This window comes from Corythoichthys intestinalis, chromosome 4, assembly GCF_030265065.1.
Source record: "Corythoichthys intestinalis isolate RoL2023-P3 chromosome 4, ASM3026506v1, whole genome shotgun sequence".
Taxonomy (NCBI): Eukaryota; Metazoa; Chordata; class Actinopteri; order Syngnathiformes; family Syngnathidae; genus Corythoichthys; species Corythoichthys intestinalis.
Window position 1 is genome coordinate 39,327,574 of NC_080398.1, and position 25,121 is coordinate 39,352,694.

At 40.1% G+C, this 25,121-nt stretch overlaps 1 protein-coding gene across 3 annotated transcripts in view; it reads right to left on the reverse strand.

Moving 5' to 3' along the window:
- The window catches only part of LOC130914970 (apoptosis-associated speck-like protein containing a CARD), a 71,220-nt gene extending 46,170 nt beyond the window's left edge, over positions 1-25,050 (reverse strand). Inside the window, exons 1-4 of one of the 3 annotated variants that reach the window (XM_057834585.1) lie at positions 24,719-25,050; positions 20,314-20,355; positions 20,124-20,174; positions 12,957-14,311 (exon numbers count right to left, since the gene is read on the reverse strand). In XM_057834585.1, coding sequence (XP_057690568.1) covers positions 14,040-14,311; positions 20,124-20,174; positions 20,314-20,355; positions 24,719-24,956 — 603 coding nt within the window. In that variant the 5' untranslated portion in view covers positions 24,957-25,050 and the 3' untranslated portion in view covers positions 12,957-14,039. Of the gene's footprint in view, positions 1-12,956; positions 14,312-20,123; positions 20,175-20,313; positions 20,356-24,702 lie in introns of those variants that run through there. The other 2 variants (XM_057834588.1, XM_057834587.1) reach the window with 2 other exon arrangements.
- Between the last annotated feature and the right edge of the window lie 71 nt (positions 25,051-25,121).

Consider the following 25,121-nt stretch of genomic DNA (forward strand, 5'->3'; position numbering starts at 1 on the left):
CCCGCCAGTGTATTTATTCACATTTAGCACTGGAAAGAAATACATATAAGACATATTTTTTTCATTTTTTTCCCCTCCAAAGTATAATTATAATTTTTTATGCATATATAATATATGTGTGTGTGTTTATATATTTCATTAAATGGTTTTTAAGCACTTCAAATGTAATAATTTTGATAAGTTTTAAACGTGTTACGGTCCCACCGAATTATTTTTGAACATGAATAAAGTAGTAGAAAAATGCTTGGCTTTATTAAATGCTTCATTGAGTAAGTCCACTCAAAACCGCTCAAGCTAATCACTAACACACAATAGTTGCCAAAGCAACTGATTAACAAGTTAAACGATGGTTGAAGCATGCGGCTCATTGAAGTTCGTGTCTCTTGCAACATCAAACTCAAACATCTGTCAATCATCATTAACTTTAATAAGCAAATCCAGTGCACTGCCTGACAATCAAAGAGCAGGGAGAGGGAGGTGGAGTGGGACAGTGAGACTATCTGTATTGGTGGATGGTGGATGAGGGCGCGAAGTGGCGAGGGATCACTGTACATCAGGGGTGCTCAGTGTTTTTTGCTCCAAGATCTACTTTTAAATGAGACAACCTCCCGCGATCTACCTTAAGAGAGGAGGGTGAACTAAAAAAAAAGAAAAAAAAAATTAAATGTACAGTTACAGTAATTATGCTTTGTGAGCAACATATGAGGTTATGTTGCTCACAAAACACAAATAACTGTGTACATTTAAAAAAATATAAATACAAAAAGGATGGTAAATTATGTTTGGTCACATAACATAATTAACTATGTACATTTAAAAAATAATAATAAAATAAAATTTTAAAAAAAAACTTTTTTTTTTTGGGATGCTGCGAGCTACCCACGCTAGCGTTGCGATCGACTGGTCGATCGCGATCGACGTAATGCCCACCCCTGCTCTCAGTGTTTGAAAAATACAGGGACAACAGTCTGGCAGAGCCAGGCAACGTTTTAACGGCCACAAAAGCTTTGCGAGCAAAATTTTATAAGGGAGCAAAATTTGACAGAACAACGGCCCTACAACGTCAACAACAATGGCAAACTATTTTGTCTGTGTTACAAAAATAGCACCCAAAAATGAGAATGCACGTTTTAATACTGAACGTCATATGTAAAAATAGCTTACCTTCACTTCTGCCAGTATTCTTTTCTGTATGTTCCGAACTGGAGCAAGAGGAAAACGCAGACCAGAAGTTTCCCGTTTCTCACGCTCAAATGTCTGACGCATGCGCAGTCCAGCAGTTTCCTGTTCCACCCGCCCGCTCAAATGTCTGACGCATGGGCAGTTTGGAGCACAGTACAAATGGCTTTGGTACAGTGGTGGAGAGGTGTCAGGCAAAATGCAAAGTCCAAAGATTTGGCAAATAGAAAAAAGCACGAATCCCAATTGCAACACCAGACGCATTTTTTTTTTAATGAAAATGATGTCGATGAATCGTTTGTGCTACAACGGTTTTTTAGATACAGTATTATGGTTTTTATTGAGATATTAGTTTCCTTAGCTTAGCTCTCGCGGCTAATGGAGCGTACCAACCCTCTCATTAACAGAGGGGTGTCCTAAAACTAGCACGGACGCACCACTTCAGAGCCATTTTGCAGTAAATGGGGGGCTTAGAGGAACGTCATCACACGATATTAATATCTGAACCCCACGCCCCCAATTTACTGCAAAACTGACACGAATTTGTGTTTTAATCGTGCTAGTTGTTAAGACAACCCTCTGTTATTGAGAGGGTTGGTACGCTCCATTAGCCGCGAGACCTAAGCTAAGGAAACTAATATCTCAATAAAAACCATAATACTGTATCTAAAAAACCATTGTAGCACAAACGATTTACATCATTTTCATTAAAAAATGCGACTGGTGTTACAATTGGGAATTGTGCTACTTTTTTCTATTTGAAAAGGTTTTGGACATTTCATTTCGCCTGACACCTATCGACCACAGTTCTTTGGGGTATATGTTACCCTATTTTTCCATGTGATAGTTGTTACTGTTAACGAAGAGGTAGTATGTGTAAAATATACCCATTATTTTATAATTCCTTGGGTGACAAGGAAGATTAGGCAAATTTTATACAGTTTGGATAGATTATATTTACCACTCTCCAAAATCGCTTTTTTCAGTGTATTGCACAAATAGAATCCCCTTCAGTGACTCAACAGAAAGCCTGTTCCTCTCATTGGTCCACTGGCTCTGCATCAGCGAGAAAACACTCTCAACATTGGCATTATGAGAAGGAAGTGCAAAGACAAATTGTGCAATCTTCAGGAGTTCTGAGTAGCATGCAATGCTTTTGGCCTTCTCAAAATATTTTGTCCACTTCTGCTGCACCTGCAAGCTACTGAACTCCTCATCAATGTTGCACCTTTCTGTGAATTTCCTCAGTTTGACGACCTGGTCAAAACACTTGACATCATCAATTAGGACCCCCTTTTCTCCTAGGTACTGGATGCAGACCTCCACATCATTCCAATCTGGTGACTCACTCAGATCCATCCACATGAATGTTGAAAACTCTTCCATGGGAGTCATCCACTTCTCCAGATACTCCAGGCATGCACTGTACAGGCCTTGCACATCAGCACGGAACTGGTCACGGCCCTTACCAAGTCCATCGCTGCGCTTTTGTGCTAGGAGTCCCTTAACTTTCAGAGACATGAAGTTGCTGCTCTTGCGTTCAAGAAGAATGGCGTGGATGGTGTTCAGAATTTTCTTCACCTCCATAATGGAGTTGTTCTCCTTTTCCATTTCTTGAATGTGGGTGTTGAACACAAACATGAGTGAGTGCATGTGCCAGAGGTAGATCTCACTGAAGCCATTTTCAAAAAACTTCTTGATCACTATGGGTGGCTTTTGCTGCGACAGAAAGAATGCTTTTAAAGCTGGAAACATCTGTATCATCCGCTCAATGCCTGGGAACAATGACAGCCACGTTGTCTTGCTGTGAGAAAGCATCCTTCTGTATTCAATGTCAACAAAGTCACAGTACTCCTTCAGGTTCTCAGTGCGCACAGTGTAAATATGGAAGTGCTGGTAGTTTTTGAACATAATATTCTCAAGGTCAACATCTAATGTGTCTGCCCCATGATGAACACAATTATTCAGTATGTGTGCTGGGCAACCGACACCAATCAAAGTCTTGTTGTGCAGCATCCTCTTCAAACATGCAAACACATTCTTTCCCCCTTCATCACACCGTATTCCTCCAAAATTTGTGTTGCAGTTGTCACCAGTAAATGCAATACATTTTTCAGATAATTTGTTTTTTGCCAGTGTTTCAGTGAGATATTGTGCAATGGTTTCTGCTGTCTCATTTGGTGTGTCTTTAATCTCAATTAATTTTGTTTGCACACCACCCATCTTCCAGTCAAAGTACTGGATTATGACTGGGAATATTTTCACTGCTCCATGGTTACCCCCATCTGTAGAAACGCCACAGTACTGGATTTCTTTGAGGGCTTCATGAGCGACTTCAACAGAGTGGGGCGCTAAAACGCCATTCACAATGACTTCAGTCTTAGTGCGAGCACTACTGAACTTTTTGGCGGTGCCAGAGTCTAGAAATGCCCTTTTTAACAAGGCGCTGGTGCAATCCATGGACCTGTAATTGTTATGGTGTTTAACAGTGTGAAAAGCAAACGCACCCTCCGCTGCGTTTACAGCACCCTCTGTTTTCCCGGGACTTACAAGGAAGTCGCTCAATTTAGCCGAAGAGCTCTCCCCTCGCACAGCTTTTTTATGTTTTTCTGTGTCCGTGTGAGCTGTCAGGTCTTCAGCACCTTTGTTGGAGACCGACACATATGTGCCAGCTTTGCACACGGTGCACTCTGCCTCCCATTTATTTCGCCCGGGACGATATGTGGGGAATTTGTTTTGCAGCTCATCTGTAAAGACGCACTTGCGTTTAGGCATTTTGACGTACTGCTACTGCTTTGACGTAATGATACGTGCTACTGAGCATAGCACAAAAAAACAATGGGCAGGCTCTCTGGGAATACGTCACACGCAGCAGAATACTGTAATATTCTGTGTGAAGCGTCAGTCAATTTCAACACGCGCAGATTGGTCCCGTGAAAAGTAATGAAAACCGGATATTTTCGTGAATTTATAAAACCCGCCCGGACGGTAAAAATAACAAGAAAGGAGGACATGTCCGGGTAAAAGAGGACGTTTGGTCACCCTAGTGTAAACCCTCGAAAATACTGTATTTGTCAGTGTGAGAATAAGACATGAGGATTTGAGCGTCAACTGGAAAAACAAGTCAGACCGCCATGTTCGGCAAGATGGCGCGTGCATGCACGTGCAATGCGAAAGGAAACAAGACCGTTTTGAAAATTCCCTGGAAAAATGTTGTGTACATACTCAGCTTTTCCGCCTCGTCGAAGCATCCGATTTGCCTGAAGAGCTCACAGACGACGGCCGGCGCTCGGGCCTCGGTGAAGGTGGACACCAGCACGTTGGTGACCTCCGTGCGTGGCTTCTTCCTCACCTTGCACGGGGCCACCCGCCGATCCCCGCGCCGGTCCTCCAGAGCCAAGCGGAACCTCTCATAGTCCTCTTCGGACAAGCTCTCCAACGAGTTCAAGATAGCCAACTTTTTGGTGAGCATCTCTGATCAACGCTTAAAACTTAAGGAATGGCAGGCACCCACACAAAATGGAAGCTGCTTTTGTTGCTCGGAGAAAAAAATCCGGCAGAAGACTCTCGGGTTCCCCGTGTGGCCGCATTAAATAATTTTATCGCTCATGCTCATCAAACTCGGTGGACGGGCGTGAACTAGGCAGGGTTTGAGTTGAGCGAGTCAAGCTACATGGCTCTGGAGTCAAGATTGTGCTCCTTCCTTCCCAACTAGGCAGCATGGTGTCACGTCCAGCCCTTTGAGACCTCTGTTGTGATTGAGGGCTATACAAATTGAATTGAATTGAACGTCTCAGAAGTCTTGTTAATGTTTTGTGTTGGATCAAGTCAGATTCTTTTATTTTGGTAGTGGCGTGCCTCATTTGAGTTAACTTTACTTCCTGCGCTTGCCAATCAGGCTGATTCTGTCCACCTGTGATCCTCTGTATAAATAGCCTGCTTGTAACCTTGCCCAGTGTTGGTTTGTCTGCTATCCTGCCACGTCCTATGCCACATCCTTGTGTAAGCCCTTTTTTGATCACGATTGATGTTTTTGAACCCATGTCTTTTTGTTTCTTGAAGAAGTAACTCAGTTTATTGATGTCCAGCTGTTGCTGTGAATTTTTGTTGATTGATGTCCAGCTGTTGCTGTGAATTTTTGTTAACGTTTTTTTAACTCTACTAATTGGAGAATAAACACTTTTGTTTGAGCACAACTATCGAGCATTTGGGTCCTTGGTGCATCCTTGTCACATGGCAGCGATTGCTGAAGTTCTGCATGAGCTCTCTCGCGCAATAAACCGCTGTTTTTTGAGCTACGTGCTCAGGGTCCGAATTTCCTGAGTCAACGTGTTCTGCTAAGTCTAACATGTCCGTTATTAAAGGGATCCTCTGTTTTTAAGACAAGTAATTCTTAAAAGATACATGTTAGCATGAGTTATAATAATTTTGATATTAAAACCCCTCTTAAAATCTTGTTTTAATAAAGTGTGTAAAATTATTTTAAGTGATAGGTCGCCATTCTTGTTACGTCACAGTGCGTAACTTCACCGGTCCCGTTGCGGAAATCCCAGCGCGTCACTCGTTAGCTTTCCCAAAATATTGTCAGTTCTACCCTTCCTATTTGAACCAGATCTGGAAGGTGAAGAGCAGGACAGCACTGTCGGTCATTCACAAGACGAGCATCAGGGGAAAAATGCCCGCAGCAAATACCCGATGAGAGAAAAGTTGGGCAAAACTGGTGATGCGCGAGAGTCCGGTTGGGAGCGAGAGTGTATGCTGTCCAGTTTTATTAGCAGATATTCAAGGTAAGCATATTGCGTTTTCAAACTTATCCTAATATAATTAGATTGTTAGCATCCAGAGCTGTCGTGTGCTTACGGTACAGGCCAAAGATCACACCTTGTGTAATCCATGTCTTGTACATTGTAACGCGTGGTAGCTAGGATACGTGTATAAAAGTACCAAAAAGGGGAGAAGCTTCCACTCATGCACATTTATTCAGAAAAAATAGTTCCACCTTGACCACTTTTCACTCGGGAGCTCAGCAGTACACAAAGACGTGTTCCCTGACGAACTCGCAACGTTGTTGTAAGGTCCACGTCAGAGTCACTGTCGTCACTGTAGCGTGCCATAGTGCTTTAATTATTTTGTACGATTTGGGGAAAACTCCCACGAAGAATAGCCAACAAAAAAGATAGCAATAGTAATCCAAATCTGCGTTTTTTACTAACTCGAAGATCCAGGAATTAGACCGATACCATGGCAATGTCGCAGCCGCGATTAGGCCGTCGATTCCACAAAATAGACTGATCCGAAGAGCCGCTATGGGACCGACGAATCAAAAAAATGGACAGATCCGAAACCAATATCGCAGACGCGGTGGGACCGTCGTAGCCAGAAAATCGACGGATCCCTTACTTGAGTGAGGATCCAGGAAAAATGTTCGGGCGCTAGTTGTAACGCGTGGTGGGTAGGATGCGTGCATACAGGGACCAAAACGGGGGAGAAGCTTCCACTTGTGCACATTTATTCAGTAAAAATAATTATTCCACCTTGACCACTCACTTCACTCCCTTTGTTTCCATTTGACTGGAAATTGCATCCAAAAGCAGCACATCATGGCATTTTACTTCACGTGTTTCGGCAGCAATTGTTGAACACGCAAGATACCAATGACGTCATCACTGCGAGCCCGCAAACCATGGCGCCAACTAACGGTCAAAATATGGACTAAATATTATAAAATATTGCCATTGATTTAACATTTTATGTGTTTCTAACAAATTTTAGTACAAGAGAACAATTGTGGTTTATTAGAGCCTACATGTATTTAAGTTAGAGGATCACTTTAAATCCCCAAAAAGCTGATGCAGAACCTCAGCAATCGTTGCCATGTTGGGAAGGAGCATTATCTAGACTCCAGAGCCATGTAGCTTGACTCGCTCAACTCAAACTCCGCGTAGTTTACGCCCGCCCACCGAGTTTGATGAGCCAATGAAAGATGAAATTATTTGAGCCAGCGGACTTTTGCAATGAAAGTTAGCCAATTTTGCATATTGCCATTGTTGGGGATGGCTACATCGATCACAATGGCTGTCCCTTGCTGCTTATCCAAGATCACAATGTCCGGCTGGTTGGTAACGACCATCATATCAGTTTGTACCTGGAGTCCCACAGGATCTTTGCCCTCTCATTTTCCACAACCTTGGGAGGTCTACTTCTTCTCGAGTCACTGCGTATCATTTGATGACTACAGTCCTTTATTGAACTCTTGGGTGCAAGATGTCAGGAGGAGTGGGCGGACAAGGAGATGTTGCATGGTCTGATCCTCTCCACACCGACAAGAGGTGTCGCATTCTCAATAAACCCTCTCAATTTCAACCACCTTGGGAGGTCTTCTTCATCTTCTCAAGTTACTGCGTATCATCAGATGATTTCAGTCCTTCGTTGAATGCACTGTCTGGCACTCGGGGTTAGGTCAGCTAGGTCCTCTTGGGTGCAAAATGTCAGGCGGGGTGGGCAAAAAAGGAGATGTTGCATGGTCTGATCCTCTCCACACAGACAAGAGATATCGCCATTCTTTTTGAACCCCCACTTTGTCTGGTTTGTTTTGTATCGGTCAACAGCAGTTCTCAATCGGTTACAGCAAGACCAGAGTGGCCATGCTTCACTTGCACCAGATGCAAGAGATTCGCATGACCTGGTAGAAGACACTGTGTGTGGGGCTAGAGTAAAATTTTCTGTCCAGAGAGCGACATGCTGCTTGTCCGGATTTCTGTCCAAAGCCTTTAGTGTGCAGGAAGCTGTGCCTTGTCTTTAGCCTTTTTACTCTTGGCTCATGATTGTAGAGTTGTTGGCAGGTGTCAGTTTCTTGTCTCAGCTTTTCCTTCTGGGTCGCCACTGTCCTCCGGATGCTTGGTGGAGCAATCCCACTGAGTAGGCATAGGTCAACATTTGTAGGGCTTCAAGCAGCCAATGACAGCACAGCAAGCCGAGTTTAGCGCTGTATCAACCCTGGTGGAATGGGTTGATCTACACCAAACAGTTGATGTATACTCCGCTGCAGAGGAGCTGTGCGCTGTTGTGCGTACCGTCTTGGCATCAGCACCCATGTTAGTATGATTCCCTGAGAATTATATCCTTGGGAGGTGTTTCCCTTTGCGACCAAGGGGTCTCCAGTCCATACTCTGCACAGATGTTTCTGTACACGATACCGGCTACTTGGTTATGGCGTTCCATGTATTCTTTTCCTGCCAGTATCTTACACCCTGCTATTATGTGTTTGACTGTTTCAGGAGTCTTTCCGCAGCCTGCTCTTTCCTCTCATGATGGTTCCTCCAACCTCTCCTTTACCAGTCTACAATGCCTAAGACATTCACTAAGCACTTCATCTCTTGGGGCCATTTTTGTGATGTTTCGTCTTGCATAGTGGTCCTGATGCTCACTAACCCTCGGTCTCCATCCTTGCCCTTAGGGGATTGTCTCTGGATACTGGATTTGTGGAGGAACCCTCCGTGCATGGTGAGCAGCTTCCGTTTTTTCACATCTATGGTCTGAAATTCCTTCTTTGGCCAGCTTATTGTCACAGCAGAGTATCTGATCACTGGTAAGGCATAGCTGGTAATTGCTCATATCTCGTTCTTGCCATTGAGCTGGCTTCTCTGGACCTGCCTTACTCATTGCAGATACTTGACCGTAGCAACTTTCCTTTGGCCACTTCGTGGTTACCATTTGCCTGTGGTATTCAAAGGTCTTCTTAACATCTACTATCCAGCCCTCTGGGAGTGCTCTGACTGGACTACCTTCCTTGTGTTTGTCGCCGTTCGGCCAGATTTCTCCAGTCAGAATGACATTCCGATGTCCCCACTGTAGATCTTGGTGGTGTAGATCAGCGAGACAATGTTTCGCTCGTTCTTAGCGTACAGCTAGATGTCACGCATGTAGATGTGATTGAAGCTGGCCCCATTCTTAAATCGGTATCCATAGCGAAGTCTAGTTGATCAATTGGCTGAGGGGGTTCAGGCCTATGCAGAATGGCAGTGGGGATAGGGCATCTCCTTGGTATATACCACATTTGATGGAAACATGCGCAATTGGCTCAAAATTGACCTCAAGGGTGGTCTGCCACAGCCTCATTGAGTTTGCAATGAAGGCTCTCAGTGTGGTGTTGACCTTGTACAGCTTCAGGCATTCCAGTATCCATGTGTGCTGCACTGAGGCATAGGCTTCCAAGCAGGTTTGTCTTCCTGGGTTTGCAGTCTTGTGTGACAGTTCTTTCAACCAGTAGTCCATGTTTGGCTCTTCTCTGGTGTTTCTACTTGGGCTGTCAAACGATTAAAATTTTTAAACGAGTTAATCACAGCTTAAAAATTAATTAATCGTAATGAATCGCAATTCAAACCATCTATAAAATATGCCATATTTTTCGGTAAATTATTGTTGGAATGGAAAGATAAGACACAAGACTGATATATACGTTCAACATACTGTACATAAGTACTGTATTTGTTCATTATAACAATAAATCAACAAGATGGCCTTAACATTATTAACATTCTGTTAAAGCGATCCATGGATAGAAAGACTTGTAGTTCTTAAATGATAAATGTGAGTACAAGTTATAGATATTTTATATTAAAACTAGGGGTGTCAAACGATTAAAATTTTTAATCGAGTTAATCACAGCTTAAAAATTAATTAATCACAATTAATCGCAATTCAAACCATCTATAAAATATGCCATATTTTTCTGTAAATTATTGTTGGAATGGAAAGATAAGACACAAGATAGATATATACATTCAACATACGGTACATAAGTACTGTATTTCTTTATTATAACAATAAATCAACAAGATGGCATTACCATTATTAACATTCTGTTAAAGCGATCCATGGATAGAAAGACTTGTAGTTCTTAAAAGACAAGTTATTGAAATTTTATATGAAAACCCCTCTTCATGTTTTCGTTTTAATAAAATTTGTAAAATTTTCAATCAAAAAGTAAATTAGTAGCCTGCCATTGTTGATGTCAATAATTACTTACACAATGCTCATGGGTGCTGAGGCCTATCAAATCAGTCGCACCCAACCGCCAGCAGAGGGCGGCAAAACTCCGAAAAACACAATAAGCACACCTTTCACTGTGCTCTCATTTTAATCTGTTTGAGCGGGGCATTTGTGCGTTAATTGCGTCAAATATTTTAACGGGATTCATTAAAAAAATTAATTACCGCTCGTAAACGCGATAATTTTGACAGCCCTAATTAAAACCCCTCTTAATGTTTTCGTTTTAATAAAATTTGTAAAAATTTCAATCAAAAAATAAACTAGTAGCTCGCCATTGTTGATGTCAGTAATTACACAATTCTCATGGTGCTTAAACCCATAAAATCAGTCGCACCAAAGCGCCAGCAGAGGGAGACAAAAAACACAAGTAACAAGTGGCCATGACACTGCTGTCATTTTAATCTGTTTGAACGGGGCACGTGCATTAATTGCGTCAAATATTTTAACGTGCTTAATTAAAAAAAATAATTACGCGATAATTTTGACAGCCCTAGTTTCTACCAATTCCTTTCTGTATCTCTGTAATACATTGAACCATGTGCCCACTTATCTTACCTGCTATGATGCCTGACACGAGCTCCCATCTTGTGGAGGGACAGGTTATCGGCCGATTGTTGAATGGGATTGGTCCCTCCTGGGGGTCTTTTTGGATCGGGATTGTTCGTCCCTTGGTCAACCATTCATTGTGGGTCCCATCCTTCACCAGTTGGTTCATTTGTGCTGCTAGACGCTCTTGGAATTTAGCTTATTTAACCAGTCGCAGTTAATCATGTCTGGGCCAGGTGTTGTCCAGTTCCAGTACACACAGAGCCGGCCCAGGCCATTTGGAAGCCCTAAGCGAAATAATGCCAAGGGGGTCCCATATTTTTGGCCCGCCATTTCGTCACAGTGTACTGTGAAACCCATACATGCAATCCAACCCATAGGTCCATATTTTGTATATTAATCAGATTTTGTTGTACTGCATACTTCAAACTTCTCACACCAAATGATTGTCAGTACTTAAAGTAGATGGCACCAAACCTTTTTCTAAAAGAGGAAAAGAAAGAAATTAAGGAAGAACTTCAATTTTTTTAAGCTTGTAATCAAGTATCAAAACTCACAAAAGTCAAATAAAGCAAACTGTCGTAAACGGATGTTTGCATAGATAAACGGCAATGCGCGCCACATTATTCATGATGCTCTATTAAAAACGTATAAAATAAGGTTGCCAGATTGGGGGTCACTAAAGGTCAGGGGCCCTAAGCAGCTGCATTGTCTGCGTATAGGCTGGGCCGGCCTTGAGTACACACACACACACACACATATATATATATATATATATAGCGGAAAACACAGACAAGACTGAAAAAGCAGTTTCTGCTCTTGCACCCCTCTTTACAATAAACTGCTGTATTATAAACCAAAAGAACTGTTGTGTTTGATAGAACAATATGTCTATATGCTGCCATAGCAGATTCATGGCACAATAAGCCCCCGAACTATTTTTAAATTGTCCGTTTTACCCTGAAAACCCCCGTTTACAGACGTCGCGCAACCGCTTTTGTTTCAACCGAGCCATAAAAAGAAGGTAAGTATTTATATTTATTAGTCAAAATGTCTGTCATTGTTAGCTTAGAATCATTAATTGATGTCTAAATTTTAGTTTAGAAAAAAAAAAAACACTTTAATAAAACTATTCACTCGCATATTTTAAACTTTTAACGAATTACGTCACAATGAAAAAATGGGCATCATTTGACTCAGACGAGCCCACAAGAATCGCAGCACACAGACCCTCTAGGGGGGTCCAGGGGCATGCCCCCCCGGGAGAATTTTAAAAAATATTTTATTGTAAAATGCATCAATTTCGTTCACTTTGAGAGAAAAATGAAGAAAATGTGTCTAGACTGTGACTGTCTGACTTGGGGCGCTCAAAGTACTGCAAGGACGAACTGGAGTTGGATTCATCTTCTGCCCTAGCTCTATAATCAACCTGAATAAACAAATAAAATAATTTATTTTTTAAAGCAAGTTTTATGTATCCAATTGATTATAATAACACCTATCCCCTGTGTCTAAAAATCGACTTCATTGTTTATTCCATAATTAATCTTGCCACACAAATAATACATTTCAATGAAAATACAGTAAACATTTCAAAACAAATCCTGTATACATAACCTTCATTGGAAAGTAATAATCAGAAAACAAAACGATATATAAATGATTAAAAATATATATCATATCAATTTAACTGCCTAAACTTTAAAGTAAAACCATTCATTTTATTCATATTTTGTTATATATTTTCTGAATTAATATTGCTGCTTCGTGTGCATACGTTGTTTTACAGCTAAAATATTTGCCTATTGCCAATATACCTAGCAAGTAACCCTTTTCATTCCATCTCAACCCGGTGGCAACTAGAAAGTCCGCCAAAGCTCTTATCGTTCTATCCTGCCCCTTCGTGGGCCACAACAAGTCTTTCAGCCAGGCGCATTGCTGCCACCTGTCGGATAGGATACGAACTGTAGATAATCACAGTGTATAGAGGGGATAAAACAGTGATGATGTATGTATGGCGGCCGCCGGCCGTCCAGAACACCGGCCGTTCTGTGATCCTCCAGAAGCTACAGATTACCAGTCCGCCCCTGCTCATGACTATCGCTTAATTGTATTTTTTCGTTACTGTCGCATTTCCCCCAATATCTTAGATGATAATCGATCCAGAGAAAAAGAAGAAGAAAAATTGAAAAAGTTTAATAGGGTAAATATATGAAAAGCAACATTTCAACCACTCCTTGATGTCTGCGATTTCTGCATCGCGACCCTTGTTATATGACCATGTTTCACCCCTAAAATCCCCCCACAATCCAACTGTGGCCATTCACAGCTGTGTGTTGACACTCAGTGATGCATGCTACGTGGAGTTTTTGGATCGAAACAAAGTAATTATGCGATGATATCTCATGAAAGTCATGGCGTCTTTAATTCTGCTCTCGTGTGCTCTCACCTCCAGATAGGGTTTTGCTGTTTAAAAAAAAAAAAAAAAGAAATTTTAAATGCCCTCCTGTCCAAAAATTTTCTTCCCCCAGAAAATAGAAATTTTACGCTGTGATATGATATGTATCACACATGCATATCGGAAAATTTTGAAAGTTGGCTAAATTGGGGGTCTCAGAGCGGAACTTCAAGTCACCTGAGTGTTTTCCCCCATATATACGTATAAGAACATGGAAAAAAATAAAATCTCTCATGCATGCAGGCTTATTTTGAACAAAAACACTGAACAGGAGTCTAGGACTGAATAAAAACAAGGTGTTTATGAAGTACTGGCAAGCAATTTAATTATTTGATATGAAAAATGACACATTTTATCCCCCTTAAAATTATTACCGAAAACATATAATTTGGAATGCATGGAAATGAAAAAAAAAACAAAAAAAAGAGAAAAGAAATAATTTGTGTAAACATTGAGGGGAATTGGGAATTTTCAACTTTATAAAACAACAATACAGCACCATGTGAATTTTGAGGATGGAAAAACAACGAAAAGATAAAAAATATGAGGAATATTTTAACTTGGTCACAAATAAAATTAGAATTTCCACCATACAAAATAACGTTTTACAATTCGAACAACTAATTCTCACATTTCCTTCGCCAACATGCTAAAATTGACTAAAACATTGAATAGGAAAGTTGATCGTTTTTCTAATAAAAAAAACCTCATTGACAGAAATAGACGTTCAATCAGATAGCCAAATTTTAGGGGTGGAACGAAGTAAATTAGCCGAAAAAGAATTACGAGGATGCCGTCCAGCCTTTCATTTCTTCTGGAGGTCTTTCACAAGGTACGACTCGTGCTCCTGGAGGAGTTTAAAGAAGACGTCTTTAGCATCGGTGCCCGACTTGAGAGCCAGATCGTAGATCTTCCTCATCTTGTTCTGGCTGCCTGGCGTGTGGTAGCTGATGTCTTCATACACCTCAGCCTGGATGACGTTCTTGTCTTGCAGCCCGAGGAGAATGGGGTTGATGTTCTTCACGCGCTCGATCAGCTGCAGTTTGTGCTCGTCCACAAAGTGCTTCCCTGACTGACCTAAAAGACAATTGTCAAAAAACACTAGAATCAATATGATAATGCTCTTAATGCAGTGGTTCTTAATAAGGCTGTGTGAATGCAGTGATCCCTCGCTACTTCGCGCTTTCAGTCCATCGCGGATTTTTTTTCCAGTTAAAAAATAATAAATAAATAAATGCAGTTTTTTGTAGCGCTGTCCTGATCCGATCACATAGTCCTGCCGTTCTTGGTCAGGTAGTGTACTAGATTGCTTATTAAAGTTAACAATGTTACAACAAGTGTTAAGGTTTGATTTTGCCAGAGACGCTGACTTCAAAGCGCCGCATACGTAAATCATCATTTTTGTTAAACAGTTGCTGTGGCAACTCATTGTAAGTGAGCAGTTTGACCACATTTGAGTGGACTCACTCAATGAAGCATTTAACCCTTTAACACCTAAGCCTATTTTGGCCGAATTTGCATGCATTTGATGTTGCCTTTATATTTCAAAGAAAAAAATGTTCACAATGGCCAAGTTGGGTCCCTTTTTTCAGGACACCTTGAACTTCATGTCCAAACTGTTGTTTTCTTTACTGACCAATTTTAATTCACAGTTTTGGACCCAAAAAAAAAAAAAAAATCCCCAAATCTTTTTTCAAAATTTGTAATGTTGATGTCCCATTGACAACCAAACATGCTCGACCAACCGTTTTGAAGCTTGATAATATTTATTCAACTTGTTAAGATAAACATCCAATAGAAAAAAATAAAATTGAATAGTTTTATGTTTGACAATTCAACACAAACAGCAGGTATGGTCATAGGCGTTTTTGGCCTTTACACACACTATGGTCAAAACAGGTTATATACAGTGCAAAATAGTGAGAAAAAAATTATATATATCATCTAACACAAAAAGGGTTTGGAGGATATCTCTTTGTGAAGTTTATACGTACATGCAATCAAGCTTCTCGAACACACATCTATATAAAAATTTAAAAGATTATAGTGAAGAAAAAATATATATAACTTTGAAAAAAAGTATTTTTTAAAAATATTGACAAGTAGTTCAGTTCCACTCAAAATTTTCAGGCATGCGACCCAAGAAAGTTTTTTTTATTTTTTATTTATTTTATGTTTTTTGCGCACTCAATAAAGCTTCTTCTTGAACAGGCCATGGAGCTGCGTCACACACAACGTCACACAGCCAACTCTTTCTCCGTCTTTGCGCAATGCTGTCACTTCTACTCGCCGAGACACAGACTCATCCGAGGAAAACAACGACAAATACGGCTCATTTTCTTGAGTTAATGAAATAATGCATTAGCTTGCGCTAAATTTAGTTTTAGATTCATTCTGCACGTTTCAAAGTCGCTCGCTCAATCCAACCGGCCATTGCTTGCTTCGCATGCCTGCCTTTCCTTAGTTGGCGCCTCGCTCGGAAATTCATTAAAAATGTTCACATTCGGTTCGTCCTTCATGACATCACAACGCAGGGGTGCACATAAGTGGTCCGCATGCGCGCATGCGTACCGGACGTAGACAAACGCGCTGGCCCTCAACGGCTTCCGTACGCTTTTGCGTACCGATGGCTGACCACTGTATTTGCGGCTGACACGAGAAAATAACTTCTCAAAATGTCGAAGAGGCAGGCCACACTGAGTAATTACTTCCGTGTTCCCCCACCCCCGTCAAAAGACAGACAGACGACAGAGACGTCACCGGAGCTACCGAAAAAAAGGAGTTTTGCTAAAAAGTGGCTACAGGAGGTATCATGGCTAGAAGCAAATGATGCTCGTACGGAAATGCGGTACAAAATGTGCCGTGAGAATCCCAATGTCGCCGATAAGAACAGCGCATTTTATGTAGGGTCAAAGAATTTCAGCCATCCAAACTTTGAAAAGCACGAAAAAAACAGAGAGCATGTGGCAATTAAGCAAACTATCGATGTCAAACAGGACCCCACTCGCCCTATGGACAAGTGGCGGAATAGGGCGGAATAAAGGTAATGAACAGCGACATGCACTGACAAACGTGTTTTTGCTCGCATTTTACAAAGCTAAACATGCACGTTCAATGAGGTCTTATGAAGAGGACATCCCACTTTTAAAAAGGCTTGGAGTTAATGTGGGAGCCGCATAATTAGAGGTGTGCAAAATTTCCGATTCTTAGATTATTCGCGATTCGGCCGTGGAAGATTCGAGAACGATTCACAAACATCCAAATTCCGATTATTGAAATTTGCCAAGTAAAGCGAAAGTACAACACACTCAGCGCGCCGCGCGGTCTTTGGCACAATGAAGAACGGAGCGAGAGTAGCTAAACATAATGCTTCTCATTACCCGGCCCCTCGGGTAATGCCAATGCTCAACTCACGGCTCTAGCTCAACTCATGCCACAAGATACATACCTGACTGCTGCCGAAAAGCTGCTACGAAAGTACATCCGCATAATGTTACTGTAGATATCATTTATATAGGACTAGATGCAATATAGATTCGGTAGCGTTAGCAGCACATCTACAAAAAGCTAGATGCGGTCGTTAGTAAACGGCCGCCATCTTAAAGCAGTACACTTTCCTGCATGGCTGTTGTAGTGAACCTTCCAAGCGAACCTAATTAACTTTTTATCTAAAATACTCCCAAATCGGTAAAATATTGACTTGAATCTATCTTTAAAATAGTTTTAAAACTTTCACATGTCGAAAGTAGACAAAAGGGAAATTATGGAATAATGGGAGCAATTTTAACAACTTTAACAGTTGATTCACAACATTAAATTAATTGAATGTAGTTCAAAGCTGCTGATACAGAATGGGGACTGGAGTTTTTTTTTTTTACTGTTATTTTTGTATATTTGTTTACTGCTATATGTTAACTTGATACTGAAATAGTAGTTTGGTTTAGCCTGAGAGTATTTTTGAACAATTTTGGAACTAATGTACAAAACATTTAAAAAAAAAAAAAAAAAAAGGAGGGGGGTGCATCAATAATCGTTTTATAATCGAATCGGAGCCTCTGAATCGTAATCGTAATCGAATCGTTAGGTGCCCAAAGATTCCCAGCTCTACGCATAATGCCCTTTATTTGGTGCTTTTTATTTCTTTACATTTCACTTCAAAGTAATGGCAATTTTGTTGTGCCAGTTGATGTTAATCAAGCATTAATTGTTAATATAATTAATTAAAGTTAATTGGCTCTAAGTAAAGCTTGTCATAAATTTATCGCATCAGGCGGGTCGGCTCTCAAGCTCAATGAGGACCAAGTCACATCTCCAGGTCCTCCTCTGAGAACCTGGGCAAAAAAATTATGTTCACCCCTGTCACAACGGCTCTTGGGCTATGTAGTCTTTTGTGCTGCTTTCGGTTTTGAAAAAGGACAAGAAATTATGGAAATATGGAGATAGATACATGGTCCATGCAGCGTTTTGATGCATATTTATGAGTGCAATAAAACTATAAAACTCAAATGACATTATCTCCCGTTTTATTTGGTCGATTGACTTCAAATAAAAACTGGTGTGGACATCAACTTTGGCACTTTCAAATGAGACCAACCAGCGGCACGTGGATGACGTAATTACAGCATGACGATGCTTCAAAGACAATATGCGTAAACGCGTCGCTGCCGACACGTTCGGTGTTAAAGGGTTAATAAAGACAAGCATTTTTCAACTTTATTCTTGTTTAAAAATAATTCTACTATTGCCTGGGATAAAAGAAAAGGGACAATAACATGTTTAAAACAATACATTTTAAGTAGGTCTGTCAAACAATTAAAATTTTTAATCGAGTTAATTACAGCTTAAAAATTAATAGTAATTAATCGCAATTCAAACCATCTATAAAATACGCCATATTTTTCTGTAAATTATTGTTTGAATGGAAAAAGAAGACACACGACTGATATATACATTCAACATACGGTACTTAAGTACTGTAATTTAATGTTGTGAATCAACTGTTACAATTGTTAAAATTGCTCCCGTTATTCCCCAATTTCCCTTCTGTCTACTTTTGTCAAAGTTTTAAAACTATTTTAAAGATAGATTCAAGTCAATATTTTACCGATTTAGGAGTATTTTAGATAAAAAGTTAATTAGGTATAGGTTTGCTTGGAAGGTTCGCTACAACAGCCTTGCAGGGAAGTGTACTGCTTTAAGATGGCGGCCGTTTACTAACGCCCGCATCTAGCTTTTTGTAGATGTGCTGCTAACGCTACCGAATCTATATTGCATCTAATCCTATATAAATGATATCTACCGTAACATTATGTGGATGTACTTTGTAGCAGCTTTTCGGCAGCAGTCAGGTATGTTGTTGTGTTTTTTTAATCTCGTGGCATGAGTTGAGCTGGAGCCGTGAGTTGAGCATTGGCATTACCCGAGGGGCCGGGTAATGAGAAGCATGATGTTTAGCTACTCTCGCTCCGTTCCTCATTGTCCCGAAGACCGCCCGGCGCGCTGAGTGTGTTGTACTTCCGCTTTACTAGCATATTTCAATAATCGGAATTTGGATGTTTGTGAATCGTTCTCGAATCTTCCACGGCCGAATCGTGAAACGTGAATGGTTCGTTATAAAAGACAGGCTTTTATGCAGACATTCTCACAAATGTTAGCACACAAAACGCGGGTCGGGCTTTAATACCCGCGGACCAATTCGGGTCGGGCTGGACTTTTTAGGCCCGATTTTACCTCTATTTTAAAGTCTTGATAAGCATAAATTGGCTGTAGTTACGAAGTCGGGAATGCTCCCTCTGGAAAAAAAAACACGATTTGAGCAACATTATGTTTAACAAACTTTTCCAGTGTTATTTCATTGTGTAAATGCATTTATAATGGTGATAAAAATATGTAGACTATTTAAACATTGAGAAAATGTGCGTTTTTTTTCTGCCAACTGAAAATTCGCTACAAAAGACAGTTAGGACATCGGGATGCTCCCTCTGGAACAAAACGCAATATGACCAACATTGTGACAGCCGATGCCGACCAAAAATGACGTAATATCCGAAACAGATCACCAAATGACTCATTTGAAGTATATGAATTGGTGGTCTGTTTTGGTGTTCAAAATCCACAATACTTCTGCCTGCAGGGTTTTCGTTCCACCGACAAACGGACGCATTCCCGATGCAGAGGTGGATGGATTCTCCGTTTTGCCGGTTGTGGTGGTTTGGCACGTACGAGTTGCATTTCGATTTGTAGTGCAGTGAATCGTAAAAATTCTATGCGTCATCTTCGTTATGGATTTAAAAAAAAAAAAAAAACTTTGTCACGGATATAATTTAGGTTGCACTGAGATGTTCTAGAAAATTAAGACCACGGTAAAAAAATTCCAGACTTACAAAAGCTAATTTAATACTTTTAATACCTTTAATAATGGAAAACTAAATTCAATGCTTTTTTTAATACTTTTAATAACCCGCGGGTACCCTGGAGTCCGTCTCTCTCAGACTTTACTCGCGTCATTCAACCAACATAGTAACGCATAGTAACGCACGCCTTTCCCGCCTCAGTAACGGTAACAGCGTTGCCAAGATGAGAAAAGTAATTAATTAAAATACCCACTCCTGAAAAAAATAGCGCCGTTAGTAACACCGTTATATTCTAACGCCGTTATTAACAATACTGATTATTAACACACACACACAAAAAAAAATCTATCCAAAACTTTTTTCTTTCCAACACAAGGGGGTGCTGCATCACCCTCATCACGCCACTTCCTGCGCCACTGACAAAAATTGTCAAGCATGTACAGTATGTGTTGCAACAACACTCAAATATTGTTTGTGTGTGTGTGTGTGTGTGTGGGTGGGGGTGTGTGTGTGGGTGTGTGTGTGTGTCTGTTTACATGCAGAGCTTGTTGAGGCAACTGCAGCTTGGCCCGGTGCCGCTCCCATTGCTGGAAACAGGAAGAGTTCAAATGAAAGAGCTTGTAAAATGTGTAATGTGATACTTTGAACTCTGAAGGCTGTCGCTTGTGACAGATAAATGCTTTTAAAACTAAAAAATATGAAATAGAAAGGACAAGAAAGACTCACCTCCAGTAGGCGCATTCGCGGATATTGCGGCAATCCGAGCATCTGAAGACAACAACAACAACAACAACAACTTAAAAACACATCTGGGATTTGTTTAAAGCATGTGTTGTGGTAGTCCAATCTGTTTGAACTGGCTGCCATCCCTCCCACTTCAAACGGATTGCACGTCTATGGCCATCAGTGGCAGCAAATTAGTTCAAATTGGGGCATTTCATGTCATATCCTGTCGCTTCCGGTCACTTCCTTTTCCTTTTGGGGCATTTACAGGTCAACTTCATGTTGATTTTGGGTTACTGAAAAGGACGTGACTCAAAATTAACAGGAAGTAACCTGTAAATGTCCTAAAATTTACAAGAAGTGACCTCTAAATGCCCTCTGGTTTCAGTGCCATTGACGGCGCTAGACGTCCAATCCCGAAAAATTAATCGAATGTCTAGCGCCGTTAATGGCAGCCAGTGAGCTGATGTACACACTACAGTGGTATGAAAAAGTATCTAAACTTTTTGGTATTTCTCACATTTCTACATAAAATGCCCGTCAAATGTTATCTGATCTTTGTCATAATCACACAGATGAAAAAACAGTGTCTGCTTTAAGTAAACCACCCAAACATTTATAGGTTTTCATATTTTAATGAGGATAGTATGCAAACAATGACAGAAAGGGGGAAACATAAGTAAGTGAACTATCACATTTAAAATTTTGTGCCCTCCCCCCCCCACCCCTTTTGGAGCAATAACTTCAACCAGACGCTTCCTGTAGCTGCAGATTAGTCTGGCACATCGATCAGGACTAATCTTGGCCCATTCTTCTCTACAAAACTGCTGTAGTTCTGTCAGATTCCTGGCATGAATCGCTGTATTTAGGTCATGCATGAGCATCTCAATGGGGTTCAAGTCTGTACTTTGACTTGGCTACTCCAGAACGTATATTTTGTTCTTCTCAAACCATTCTGAAGTTGATTTACTTCTGTGTTTTGAATCATTGTCTTGTTGCAGCATCCATCCTTTTTATAGCTTCAACTGTCTGAAAGACGGCCTGAGGTTTTCCTGCAAAACATCCTGATAAACTTTTGAATTCATTCATCCATTGATGATTGCAAGCTGTCCAGGCCCTGAGGTAGCAAAACAGCCCCACATCGTGATGCCCCCTCCACTATGCTTCACGGTGGGGATGAGGTGTTAATGTTGGTGAGCTGTTCCATTTTTCCTCCACACAGGACGTTGTGTGTTACTCCCAAACAATTCAACTTTGGTTTCATCAGTCGCCAAAATATTTTGCCAAAACTTCTGTGGAGTGTCCCAGTGCCTTTTTGCGAACATTAAACGAGCAACGATGTTTTTTTTAGACAGCAGTGGCGTCCTCCGTGGAGTCCTCCCATGAACACCATTTTTGGCCATAGTTTTACATATAGTTGATGTGTGCACATAGAGATTGGACTGTGCAAGTGATTTCTGTAAGTCTTTAGCAGACACTCTTGGGTTCTTTTTTACCTCTCTGAGTAATCTGCGCTGAACTAACTCTTGGCGTCATCTTTGGTGGATGGCCACTCCTTGGGAGATAAGCAACAGTGCCAAATTCTCTCCATTTCCAGACAACTTCCAGACTTTTAGAGATCGTTTCAACAAATCAAGAATCCTTGATCGCAGGTCTTCAGACAGCTCTTTTGACCGAGCCATGATGCACATAAGCCAATGCTTCTCATCAAGACATTTCTTCCTAGGTGTGTGTTTTATAGTGGACAGGGCAGCTTTAAACCACTCATCAGTGATTGGGCACACACCTGACTTAAAGTATTTGGTAAAAAATTGGTTTCAATTGTTCTTTGAGTCTCCTTAGGCAGAGGGTTTACATACTTATCCCCCCCCTGTCATTGTTTGCATGCTATCTAGGCCTGCAGCTATCGATTATTTTAGTCGTCGATTAATTGATGAACTGGTTAGTTCGAATAATAGTAATAAAATAATAATAGTAATCTGATAAAGATAAAAAAATTAAAATACCTGAGCTGGGCCTCAAACGGTTTAAGAAAAAATAATAAGGATCTATGTACAACAAAAGAACAATCGGCTGACTTACATAGCAAAAGTCCGCTAGCTTAATGCTATAAAATACTAATGTTTTTTTTTTTTTTAAACAACAATGCTCTTAACAAATGGTTCGGACACATATTGCTACAAAAATTGGCCAAATATACCTTTAAACTAAATTACGAATGCATTAAAATAAAAACATTAGCTCAAATAAAACCGTTGCTTATGTTGGTCTTAATAGGGAGCAGCTGTTGTGTGAGAGGTTTCCTGCCACCCTCCTAAAAGTTAATTAGTTCCGGTGAAAGCGATAAGACCCCATCACAATATAAAATACAGTAGGTGTTAATCAACTAGTTGTCAGTCGACATCTGATCGCAAATGTTATGAAAATATTTTATAAAGGTTGAAAAGTTACCTAGTGTTGCTTTAAGTGAAAATAATAACAACATGAAAAATAGAAAATATATTCATGTTATATATAAGTGTCCAGTTTAGTGCTGCAAGGATTGTATTTATTTATTTTTTCTATTCTTATTTTTTATTCATTTTATTTTTTCATTTCAGGCAGCTACATTCATCTTCACGAATACAGCTCTTTGCTTTCAAGAAACAACAGAGAGACAAAAAAAGACACAAAACAAAACACTAATTATTACTTAATCATTAATGATTAATCATTTAACTCGGGTAATTCGATTAGAAAAAAAAACATCGAATCAAATTTTGCTGCTTCGAGGATTCGTTTGATTAGAGTGACCTTGTAATGGTTTGTTTTGACAGTGTTTGCATTTAGTTCAATTGATTTGGGTGGATATCCTGCCCTCTAATATGCCACAACTAGTCTAACATGGCTGAATTCAGCTGCTCCCTGTTAAGACCAACATAAGTTATGAGAGGATTGTTATAAAAAATAAAAAAAAAACTTTGCATTTTATAGCATTTAAGCTAACAGACTTTTGCTATGCAAGTTGGCATAAATTATAGGAGATCAAAAACAAGGGCTTGCTAAGATTGCATTTTCAAAAGAGTATTACATGCAGATACAAAATAAAATTCCCAAGTATTTCTTCAAACTATGCGAAGTTGCACTTTAATTTAAAAATAAAATAAAGCTTAGCCTCAAATGGTATTAAAATAATCAATGAGGATCTAAGTACAACAAAAGAACTATTGGCTAACTTGCATTGCAAAAGTCCGCTAGCTTAAATGCTACAAAATGCTAATGTTTATTTTTTTAAACAATGCTCTTAACAAATCGTTCAAACACAAATAACCACAACAACAACAAAAAAACTGCTAAATATACCTCCAAACTAAATTTCGAATGCATAAAAAAAAACCATTAGCTCAAACAAAAACCTACCCTATGTTGGTCTTAACAGGGAGCGGCTGGATTCAGCCATGTTTTATTGGTTATGTCATATTAACTGTTGCCACAAGAGGGCAGTGAATCCACCCAAATCAATAAAACTAAATGCAAACACTTTCAAAACAAACCACTACAACGGCACTATAATTAAACGAAAACCCGCAGCGGCAAAATTTGATTCGAAGCTTTTTTCTAATCGAATTACTCGAGTTCATCGATTAATCGTCGATTTATTTATTTATTATGTCGTTTGAGGCTAAGCTCAGATATTTTAAGCAAGTCAAAAAATATTATTGCAAGCATAAACACTTGTTCATTTTTTTTACATATCCTAAAATGTATTCTGCAATGCATTAAATGTTTGTAATCCGATTACTCAATTATTCGAACTAACTAAGCAATAGATTAATCGATTACTTAAATAATCGATAGCTGCAGCCCTAGTCCAGTTAGTGCTCTTGGTAGCAACCCGTTGTTTCTTTTATTTAAAAATTTTTTAAAATATATTTTTAACAGCGACATCTTTTTAATATGATACATCGATTCTTGGCGGTAGCATGTCAAAAACCTTTCGCCATATATCACCTTTTCGATCTATTGTCACGCCCAAACTTCATAGGGGCAACACTAACACGACAATTTGAGACCTCCGTAGAAGAAACCATTGCAATACGTGCATGAAACAGTTAAACATTTTTAAAATCGCAAAATCTGATTTTTTTTCTTTATTTGGGGGGTATTACGTTATAAAAACATTAGTAAATATAATTACATAGCAAAAACATAAACCATTTGTAAAAACGTGGATTTGGGCGGGAAATGACTATTAGAAATACTTCTGCACTTTTTGTTGCTATAGTTAGACTACTGTATATTACATTGTATTATATACTGTACTGTATTGTTTTATTATTCAAATTGTAACTGCGGTAGCCCCCCCCCCCCCCCCCCCCACACACACACACACACACATTTTAATGCACGCACAATTGTGGTACTTTACCGAGATCATTGGCCTCATCGCTGCAACCCATGTTCCTCAGAATGTTGGAGGTGAAGGCAGGAGCTTCGTTCTCGGTGAAGCAAGACACAATTACATTGGTAACCTCCAAGTAGCTCTTATTTTCAACCTTGATGCGCGGAACCCGGCGGGAGTCTATTAGATGAAAACAAAACGACTCGAAGTCAGCTTTGGACAAGTTTGCCAGTGTAGCAGCGATCGCTGCCTTTTTGGTGCCCATCTCTCAGCAGGGGAGTCGAGGTGGAAAAGGCTTAAAACGCCCTAAGTTGCTCGATGGATACTTTCACTTAGCAAGGGGTATTTCCTCCCGCGGAAATAGGCGTTCCGTAATCACAAACCACGATAACAAATTCACCAACTCACGTATAAGTACAGGAAACTAGAT